General features: G+C 49.1%; 1 protein-coding gene across 1 annotated transcript; it reads left to right on the top strand.

Moving 5' to 3' along the window:
* The first annotated feature begins 392 nt into the window (after nucleotides 1-392).
* On the top strand, nucleotides 393-10,708 carry CCDC42 (coiled-coil domain containing 42). Its single transcript, XM_037493504.2, has 7 exons — nucleotides 393-695; nucleotides 1,029-1,134; nucleotides 1,417-1,521; nucleotides 3,384-3,581; nucleotides 8,032-8,253; nucleotides 8,363-8,521; nucleotides 10,459-10,708. The coding sequence occupies exons 1-7, from the start codon at nucleotides 613-615 to the stop codon at nucleotides 10,534-10,536; spliced, it is 951 nt and encodes a 316-aa protein (XP_037349401.1). The 5' UTR covers nucleotides 393-612; the 3' UTR covers nucleotides 10,537-10,708.
* Nucleotides 10,709-11,041: the final 333 nt, after the last annotated feature.

Raw genomic sequence — 11,041 nt, 5'->3', positions numbered from 1 at the left:
CTTCCCACCCCCTATGTCTCCCCACATCTCCAGCACCTACCACTTGGTTCTCAGCTTCAGGCCTCCCCACCTCCCACAGGCTCTGCTTTGCTATCCACCCCCACCCCACCTCAACTATGCACCTTCCTTCCTATAGCCTTTTCTGCTGGATCATCTGTCCTAGGCTCATCCTCCTCCTTCACCCTCACATACACCTTGACCAAACCCCCTTCTCAGCCATGGACACCCAGGCCCTGCCTCCGGGACACCAGCATGTAATCTGTCTAACTTCTTCCCAGACTTCCTGAAGGGCAAATGCAGGAAGAGAGAGCAGGGCCCCAGCAAGAGTTGAGTCAGCCAGCCAGGGGACAGAGGGCAAAACCTGGGTTCCATGTGTGGTCCACAGAACCAGGCAACCTGTTGCTAGGTAACCAGATCGCCATCAACACCCCAACACTTCATCCTGAGCTTCTGATCTCAGCTTCCAGCCATCTTCCCCCAATCTCTTGGACACCCACTTTTTGTGGGACCCTGAAAAACAGGAACCCAGTCACCACTCTGAGCCCCCTGTGGCTCCATTATCCGCTGTTTCACAGTAAAGAGCAACTGTCCGGCCGTCAGGTCACCGCCACTATGAGTCTGGGCATCATGGAAGAGGAAGATCTTGCCGAGTACTTCCGGCTTCAGTATGGGGAGCGGCTTCTGCAACTGCTGCAGTGAGTGTCTGAGGGCTCTTGGGGGCTCCACCCCCCTGCCCTCGGAGCCAGGATCACTCATACCCACCCCACTCCCCACCTCTCACCCTGTCCCTTCCTGCTCCTATAACCCACTGCCCCAAATCAAGGACCCCCATCCTTTATCACCCTGCTCTAGCAAGTCCCCGAAGTTGCCAGCACAGCCTTCTCTCCCTCACAACATACCATTCCTTCCACTCAGGCTAGGGAGGACACCCTCCCCTCCCCATGGGTGCCTGTCTCTGGCTGACTTCTAGTACCAGCGCTGCCCAGGTGCTCAGGACTCACAGGCCCCTCTGCCCATGTCTTGGACAGGAAGTTCCCCAATATTGAAGATCAGGCGGAGTCCCCATGCATCCAGTTACTGGAGAAGAAAAAGGAGGCCAAGATCATGCACCATGCTATGGAACATAAAAAGGAGGTGGGGCGCTAGGAGGAGGGGTGCAGAAAGGGTCACAGGGCTCCTCTGTTTTGTGGATGGAGGTGGCTAAAGTCAGCAGTCCTGGGTGGGGGTTTTGTGGTCCCTTTTTTTTGGAGACAGAAAGGATCCAGGTCTTAGAGGTACCAGATGCTCTGCTCTGAACCAGATGAGGGGAAGAAAGTGAAAGGCTTGGGGATGGAGGACGTGGGGCAGGGGATGCTGGCCCCTCTTCCATGCCCATGTCAGGGGCTCTCCTGACCTCTCTATTGCCCCTACCCTAAGACATTTCAGCACAGAATGGAAACCCTGAACCTGCGCTGGGAGGAACTGGGCATGAAGGAGGCCCAGCTGAAGGCCCATATCCAGAAGTTTGAGCAATTCATCCAGGTATGCCCACACTGCAGTGAGGCAAATTGCCCCCTTCCCACATCCCTTCCTTGCCTTTTCTGACTCCTCACCCTGTGGTAGCTGTCTCCTCAGGGCTCCAACAGTTCCTTGGGCATCCCTTTTTATATCCTCACTCACTGTTCTTCTTGTAATTTCCTCTTTACCATAGATTGCTGTTCACTGGTTCCTTGCTGGCACCTAGTTTGTGCTGTTTATCCAGTGGATGGCTGCCTGGATGATGAATGAATGAATGAGCCATGATCAGGGTTAGGCACTTCGATACAATGCTGAATCAAACAAGGGTTTCAGTACCTCCAACTCACCCTCCCCTTCTGTGCTTGCACTGAAGGTCCAGGCAGGGGCAGTGGAAGGACTGGGTACCAGAATCTATGCCAAGACAACTCCTCTCAATTGATCCTTAGAGGGAATTCAATCATTTAAAAATCCAGATTTCTCCAGATCCACACCAGCCAGAATTTATGGAGCCCTGAGGGCCTGGCCCAGTTCTAGGGGGTGATCACTGGCTTCTGCAGCAGAGGAGTCCTGATTTTAAATATCTCGTCTCATTCTACACCTAAACCCATGGGAAGGATGGACTAGACATATTCTCCAAAAGTTCAGTCCTTCTTACCAGAGTGGAGTGGTTGGGAGTAAGAGATTTGGGGGAAAGTGTTCTCCAAGTGGCTATCAGAGGACCAGCAGTGTTGGGATCCTGGGCAGGTAGTTACAGGTACAGGCCTCAGGACTCTCCTCACTTTCCACAGACCTGAGCTAGGAACTAGGCATCGGAATTTTTTTTTAAAAAATTATTTTTTATTTATATAAGAGCTGGAGTACAGTCCAGAAGCTCGGGAGGGTGAGAGGATTCACCAGAGACAGAGCAGGGAACAGAACAGGCAGACGGACCGAAAGCACTGCTGAGAGGAGCAGCGGGGCAACAGGAGAGGTCTGCCACACCTTATGGGAATCTCCCTGACCAGCCAGGAATCGAACCCACGCTGCAGAGGCTGTGGACAGCTTCACAGCACTGCACTCAACCCGCTGCGCCACCAGGATGCCCGGCATCAGAGTTTTTAAAGAGATCTACAAAGAACTGAGATGCACAGTTGGACTTGAAAAGCACTGGTTAGGGCGCCTCTGTCATCTCTGGGTGTCTGGGAGAGAGTGTGAATCCTCCATGCACCTTGTCCAAATGTCCTCCAAGTGCCACCCTTGCATGCGAGGTGTAGCCATCTCATCTTCCTATAGCTCCAGCATGGTGGCCCCAGCTTTGGGAAGGAAGAGAGGGACTACTGCCCCTCACTTCTACAGTCAGAGAAACTGAGGGACCAAGTACCAAATTAGGAGAAAATTCAGGGCTCCCAAGTCTGGGCCCAGGATCCTGCCCAGTGATAAACGGCCACTGCTAAGAACAGAAACAGAACATTTGTCAGAAGGGCTCCTGCTCTGCCCAACTCCGGGATGCTATCAGCCATTTCTGAAACTGAGTTCTCTCCAGACGCAGAGCCTAGCTCAGCATCGGCCTTCCCATCCCAGTCCACTGTTTAAAGCCCAGGGCCCAAATGCCAGTGTCTGAATCACTTCCTGTCTGATACCCCAACGCCACTTCTTGACATGGGCTAAACCTCTGTCCTTGCAGCATCCTCAGCCCACCTGAGTTCACAGAAATCACCTCAGTTAGCTCGGAATGACCCCAGAGACTCTGTCCCTGCACCTCCTGTCCCAGAAGAAAGGCCCAGCAATGCCCGCCCGTCCTTAGGGTGTACTGACCGCCATAGGCAGGGGCCTTGTGAGGGCTCCACTGACTGGGTCCCAGGGAGGGCAGTCCCAGTGACTGGCTGGTGTCATCTCCCCGGGCTCAGGAGAACGACCAGAAACGGATCCGCGCCCTGAAGAAAGCCAACAAGGAGCGCGAACTCAAGAGGCAGCGCATTCGAGAGCTGACCAAGGCCAAGCAGGAGATGGCGGCCTTGCGGCTGGAGCACCAGCGGCTGAGCAGCAAGCTGCAGGACTACTCAATCTTCAACAAGTACCTGGAGAAGGTGGTGGAGAACTCCGAGGTGAGGGCGGGAAGAGGGGGCAGTTTGCAAGCATGAGGCGAGGTAGGGAGGGTGACTTCCTTGGCCCTCCTAGGCATGGGGCTCTGGAGCTGGGCATGGTCACCCAGCCCTGAGGGGATACCGCCAGTCCTGGAATGGGGTGGGGGCAGCTGGAAAAGGCCCCTGGTGAGGCAAGGCGTCCAGTGGTGTGTGTCCATTTTGTGGGGGGGCTGAGGGCCGAAATCTGTGTAAATGTGTCTGTATGGGCCATGTGATTGCCTCTTCCTGAGTGTTGAGGTAATGATTTGGTTTTGGAGCACCAATAACACACTTTCCCTGCATCAGGCTGTGGCCTACATCTAGTCCTGCTTCCCCTCCTCCCCGGTGTAACTTACTTGAGAATAAATCGTGGCTTGGGAGGGAGAGAAACTGGAAAATCTCCCAACCTAGCATGGAGCTTGAGTCCTCAGTGGTGCTGGGCCTGGGCTGGGTGCTGCAGGCAGGGACTTTGCTCAGACCTCTCCTGAGCCCCCAGAGAAAGCAGTGAAATCACCCTCTTACAGAGGAGGAAATGGAGGCCCAAAGAGGTTAGATCATCAGCTCCCGCCCTCCCAATTTGTAAGTGGCAGAGCTCTTGCTTCTAGCCCTCCTGTGTGGGCCCCAAAGTGCCTCTGATAGCTGGTCTTCCTAAAGGGGCCTTGTCAGACCTAAGGGAACACCCCCACCCTTTCCCCTCCCCTGCATCCTGAGCTATTTGACACTATAGACCCTGCAGACATACCTTAGCTCTTGCCTCAGGGAAACCTTCCCCTTCACTCTCCTGCTTTCTTATTCCTCCTCAGACTCCTCTGGGTGTTCCTCTTCTTTACTCCTTCCTTATGCTTTACTTGCTCTTCGGGTCTTTGTCCAGACCCCCCACTTCTCTCCCTGAGCAGTGCCCCCAAACTCCTATGGATACCACTCATGTCAGTGTCTATCCTCCTTGTTCTCCCCAGCCCCCATGTGACAGCAGAGGCAGGGCCCTCACCAGGTTGGTGAGCATGGTATGAGGAGGTGGACTCTCTTGGGTTATGGATCGGGGTCTTATGAGGGGCTCCAGGGAGGCAAAGGATGCACAGCTTTTTGAGTTTCAGCAATTTCCACATAAAACCACTAACCTAATTTCTTTATGCAGATTCTATTTTGTTAAGTCCTCCATTCTAACGTACTGCCTACTCAGTATAGACACATTGTTCATTTAATAATTGGGTTGTTTTTGTTTTGTTTTGTTTTGTTTTGATGGAGGGAATGAGAGAAGACTACTATAGTAAAGCTACAGAAATATTGTAAGACATGAATCGGATTCAGAGTTGGTAAAATGCATATCTTAGAATTGAGGTGACTGGCCTCTATCTCTCTGTACTGTATGATCCTCCTAAGCTTCAGGCCCCTACTTCAAGTTATTGAGTCCACAACTCAGCCCATCTGCTTCCTGACACCCCAGGCCAGCCCTGCCATTGAAGTGTCCTGTGTTGGTGACTGGCAAGGCCACTCATCCACAAGCCCCACCCACAGCCTTTTAGGAACAGGGCCTCATCCTTACTCCACCCCCCCACTCCCCTACAGCATCAATCAGCAGGTTTGGTCTAGTCTGCCTTCTAAGTATTTCTGGAATCTAGCCCCTGCCCCTTTCTCATCCTGACCACCAATGTGCCTCATCAACTTTACATTATTCCCAGCACCAGCCTGACCACATTCTACACCAGCGTGATCGCTCGCTCTCTTTTCTCTTTCTTTATGTCTTTCAAAATATTTTAAACATACTGAAAAGTACAGAGAAATGTATAAAAGCACCCACGTACTCACCACACGGTTTTGTCAAATCTTAATATTTTCTCCCATTTGCTCTCGATTTTTTTGTTTTAAAGTAAAATAGTACCCATAATTGAAATCCTTGTGTGCCAACCACATCCTTCTCTTCACCTCAGAGGTGACCAGTATTCTGATTTTGATTTCTTATTCTCGTGCTTGTTTTTATGATGTTGGCAACATATTGCAGATCCATAAACTGAATGGTATTGTACATATCCTTCTGTAAATTGCTTTTTCTGACCAATATTTTTTTAGAGAATTTTTTTATTATGGAAGATTTCCAATATGTACAAACATAGAGAGAATAATTTGTTGAATGCCTGTTACTCAGTACCTAGTGCCAACAATTAATCGACCCATAGTCATCTCCTCTATTCTTTCCCACTGCTGCCATTTTAAAGCAAATAATTTTTTATCCATAAGTTTGTATTTCTAAAAGATAAAAGTTTTTTAGCATCATACCACTGCTACACATAGTAAAAATTTGATAGTAATTCCATAGTATTAAATATCCTATTCATGTTAAATCTCCCCAAATGCTTTTTGTACCGTTGGTTTGTTCTAATCAGCTGCTTTCGGTTGATAGGTTTCTTAAGTGTCACAGACATTATTATGCTGAGCAGAAGAAACCAGACTCAAATGAGGACATAGTATATGATTCCATTGATATGTTTAAAAATCGGGTGAAATGAATCTTTGGTGGTAGATATCAGAATTCTGGTTTCCTCTGTAGAAGGGAAAATACCGATGGGCCAGAAGACTCTTCTATCAAATGTTCTATCATTCTTTTTCATGTTAGCTAGAATACTACCATAACAAAATGGACTTTGCAAAAAGAAACTTTATCAAGTATTTAATTACTATGTAAGTCTTTTTTTTCTTTTTTGAGGTGACATTAATTTACAACACTGTATAAGTGTCAGGTGTACAATTTCTCACCTCACCTCAACAGTTTTATGTATCACACCACACCCACCTGCAAATACTTGTCAAATGCCTGATTCTTTATTTGCAGTTTTCAGAATGAGTTGGTTCTCCTGCATCCTCCAAAAGGGACCTCCAAGATGTTGTTGGCATCTGTATGCTCTCACGGATTTTTAACATATATGCTGTGTTTCAATCCTTCGCTGTTGCTCTGTTGTTCAAAGTGTCCCATCTTTGGACCATGGGAACCTCTTCCAGTGGGCTCCTGAGCCCTTTTGACATCAATGTTTAAGTTTTGGAGAAGTGTTTCTGGCGTTCATTTTAATTGCTATATGCCATTCATCATGTACTGATTGAACTTTCATAAATACAGATATGAAGATATCTCTCTTCTTCTTAAAATCCTTCAGTGGATAAAGTCCGTACTCCTCTCAGTGTTTCTTGGGCACTTCATTTACATTTCCAGATCCACTTTCCCATCTTGGACTCAGGCCATTCAAACTAACAAACCTTGAGCATCCTGACCTGGCCACTCACGTGCCATCATCTTCATCACACTGTCCCCTCTGCCTATAACACCTCCTCACCTTGCCGCCTGTCTTTGCCTTGCTGTCTTCTGTCCACACCTTTGGTCTCATTTCAGCCATCATTTCCCCCAGGAAACCTTTTCTGGCTGTTCCTACCTCCTCTAATGCTGGGTTAGGAGGCATATTTGTGGGGGGAGGGAGAACAGGGCAGTTCCTGGGGCACCAGTCCGTCGCTGGAAATGTCATGAGAGGGAGAAAGTGCTCAGGGAGTGTCCCCAGAGTGGCTGGGAGGCACACTTTGATAAGCCCCTGGGGAGGTGAGTTGGCATCCTGGAATGGGTTCTCGGTGCAGAGAGGGAGGGTTGTGGGTTTTTCTGTTTTGATAATAGGCTCTGTGAGTTAGGCCAGAGTGGCAGGACTCTGGACCAGGCCAGACTAGTCTGATCTTGGGCCTGGGAGACCACCTGCCTCGCTGGTATCCACTCCAGCCCCAGCTCTTCCCCAGCAAAATGTTGAAAAATATCAGAGTACCATGTAGAAGGCATTAACCCACTGCCTCCATCTAGCACCATGCCCCTGTTAGAGATAGGTCTTATCACTGTACTGTAACTGACATTTACTTATCTGTTCCTCTTCCCTGCACACTCCCCCACCTTGAAGCTTCCAAAGAATAGGGTTTGGCTTTCTATCTCCTCCTACAGCCTGAGCACTTAACACAGGTCAGGCTTGTAGGTTGTTCTTGGTACAGTCTTGTTGAATTGGATAATTATTGCTCAGAAGACCTCTCAAAATGCCCCCACCAGTGATTCTCAACCCTAGAATCACCTAGGGGTGAATTTTCAAAATTCAGATGCAAGGGCCTCCCTCAGACTTGTTGATTATTCCAAATATCTGGGGGTGGAGCTTGTCTGGTATCCTTTTCCAAGTTCTCCAGTTTGCTCTAATATGTAGTCAAAACCAAGAGAGAACCCCAGGTCCAGTTACACATGTCCCCAATATATGGCCCACGGCCCATACTGATTCAGGAGAAGTAAACAATGTCCTCACAGCCTCTGCCCCCTTAACCTGCTAGGCCGAGGTGTCCGGGGGTGGGAGTCGCAGTTGTAGGGCTGGGTAGCCTTGTGCCCCACCCCAGGGGAGCAGTGCACTGATGTGATTCCCGGCTGCAGTTTGAAGAGATCCACGAGGTGATCACGCGCTACAAGACACTGGTGAGCATGCACCAAGACCTCTTGCAGTCAGCGCAGGAAGGCCAGGAAAACATTGAGCGTGCCAAGGCCCGGCTGGCGCGCTACATGGAAGAGAAGGACGACGAGATCCTGCAGCACAACAACGAGCTGGCCCGCCTGCAGATGCGCTTTGATCGTGCCCGCAGCGACGTCATCATCTGGGTGAGGGGCCTCCTGGGCAGGGCTGGGAGCAGGAGGGCCTCTGGGCACTAGGTGAGTGAGGGGCATGCACCTACTCCCCACTCAGGCCTCTTCTTCATCCCCTCCCTAGGAATCTCGCTGGGCACATATCCAGAACACTGCAGCCAAGAAGACTCTCTTGCTTGGCACCATTAAGATGGCGACACTGAACCTCTTCCAGATCGTCAGCAAGCAAATGAAGGAGACAACCTCAGTGTCTCTGGAGGACACACACAAACAGCTGGATATGGTAGGAGATGGGGCGGGTGCCTTGGAGCCTGGATCTTCTGGGCCAAGGTAGTTCTGGAGAGGTTAAGTGGAGCAGTGCATTCTCACCCTCAGTCTGGCTCAGTGTCTGGGATGACAGTTCATGAATTTCCATGTTCAACAAGGTCCTAGATGATGGTCTGGTCTGAATTTCAGACTTTGAGATCCCCTGCATTAGAGCTAAGATCTGTTGTCCCCAACCAACATGGGAGCACGGAGACCCACCATGGAATTAATTTTTTGTGCAAAGCAGTCTTACTAAATCCTTGTGAGTCACTGCAGACCTGTGGCCCACTCTGGGAAAAGAGAAAAGATTTTTGGAAAAAGGGAAATCACGTTTTTGATTTCTTTTTGAACTAATTGAAAGGAAATTAAAAAGGAAATCACTTTCTCACTGTGTGTTTCAAAGCTGTCTAATACATGTCCCTGTGTCACCTAAAATCGTCTCACATCTGGCACTTGGGGTGATTTTAACACTATTAATGACTGACAATCTTATGGGAGTTTAGAAGGGTCTGTGTAGTCCCTTCTCCAGGGACATTCTTGAAAAGGAGAAATTTTTAAACTGAGTTATTAAAGGCCTCTAGGCCTACCTTTTCAAAGATGAAGAAACTGTCCTAGAAAGATGAGGTGATTTCCCCAAAGCTGTGTTTGGGTCTTCTGACTTCCAAAGCAGCCCACTTTCCCTGTCACTTGTTCTTTAAAATAGCAGCTAATGAAGGGTCCTCCCTGGTGGAACAGGGGTTAAAGTCTCAACACTATCAAGCTATCACCAGCCATTCCACTGCAGCATGAGTTCAATCCCCAGCCAGGGAGGGGACCCACATGGCACAGCAGACCTCTCCTGTCTCACCTGCTGCTCCCCTCAGCAGTTTATTTCAGTAGATCTGCCTGTTCTGCTCCCCACTCTGTCTCTGGTGAATCCTCTCACCCCCCCCCCCCACCTCTGGCCTGCACCCCAGCTCTTGTATGCATAAATAAATAAATCTTTTTTTAAAAAAAAAGCAAGAGTATCTGAAAAATATGTACAAGCACTGCTTATAAAATGAAAAACTAGGGCCTCCCCTGGTGGCACAGTGGTTGAGCGCTGGGCTGCGAGGCTACCCACAGCCTCTGCAGCGCCGGTTCGTTCCCCAGTCGCCGGCAAGGGTCCCACAAAAAAAAAAAATAAATAAAAAAAATAAATAAATAATATAATATAATAAAATGAAAAACTAGGCCTACCTGGTGACCTAGGGGTTAAGTCTCAGCTCTATGAAGCTATCCGCAGCCTCTGCAGCACTTTTCGATCCCTGGTCGGCTAGAAACCCACATGGTGAAACAGACCTCTCATATCTCGCCTGCTGCTCCCCTCAGCAGTGTATTTCAGTCAGTCTGCCTGTTCTTCTCCCCACTCTGTCTCTGGTGAATCCTCTCACCCACTGTACCTCTGGCCTGCACCCCAGCTCCTGTATGCATAAATAAAGAAAAATAAATCTTTTCTTAAAAAGTAGCTAATGAATAGAATTCAAGCTTCCCTTGATGACTCAAGATGATCACAATGCACATCAGCTTGAGTTTCAAGAAAAGGACCAGCTTGAAGGCTATGAAACTGGAGAGCTGTGCCCGACACTGCCTGCCCCAGGTCCACTCACCTTCCTCTCACGCTTCTCCTCTGTTAGGCTGTCAACCTGTACTTCCTCATACTCCCCCGTGTTTGCCTCTAGGAGTCCCCAACTCTGATCCTAGTTACTGCTGCTTGTCTACTAACCTGATACTCAATTTCAACTAGAATAATTGTCGAATGAGGGCAGGTGGGCTCCTCAAGGGGTCATTCCAGGAAAAAGCTATACCTTGCCAGTTACGCCAGACTTATTCAGATTTTGGGCTGGGATGGCTTCTTGCTGGGTGGGGTTAATTCTGTCCCCCTTGCTTTGTTAGATCCAGCAGTTTATCCAAGACCTGTCGGACATCTGGGCAGAGGTAAAGAAGAAGGAACAGCAGCAAGTCCGGGTTTAAGGAGCACCGTGGTTCAAGAGTGTTCTGAGACAGAATCTGAGAGAGAATAAGTTCCTGGCAAGCTCGCAGCCTAGTCAGCCCAGTTGAGCCCTCTGCCTTTCTGCTGGTGCACATCCTGCCCCTCAGCCTCAATCCATCCCAGCCATGAAAACATTAAATTCTATAAGAAGTTTGTCCCTAAGTTCTCTCTCCTTTTGGTGGTTTATTAATGAGGAAGTGTCCAAAGAAGAGAGAGCTCCCAAAAATCTCTTCTCTCCAAGCTGGTCACTGTGGCTGGGTCCTCTCTCAAATCTCAGGCCTACTTCCTCCTAGGCTTTGTACTTGCACATAGTAAGCGTTCTCCTGAGCAACATGCCAGTGAGGTGAGTACATAGGACCCTTCTTTACTCTTCCACTTCAAAAAATAATTTTTTTAAGTTGGTGTTTCTAAGTGGGGTGCAAAGTAGGGTAGAAACTATGATGGCAGCTTCCCAAGTCAGGGTTCCAAAGATGGTAAGTGAAAAAC

The sequence above is a fragment of the Talpa occidentalis genome, unplaced genomic scaffold (genome assembly GCF_014898055.3).
Source record: "Talpa occidentalis isolate TD23 unplaced genomic scaffold, MPIMG_talOcc4v2.1 talOcc4.7, whole genome shotgun sequence".
In the NCBI taxonomy this organism is placed as follows: Eukaryota; Metazoa; Chordata; class Mammalia; order Eulipotyphla; family Talpidae; genus Talpa; species Talpa occidentalis.
This window is presented reverse-complemented; position numbering and strand designations above follow the sequence as displayed.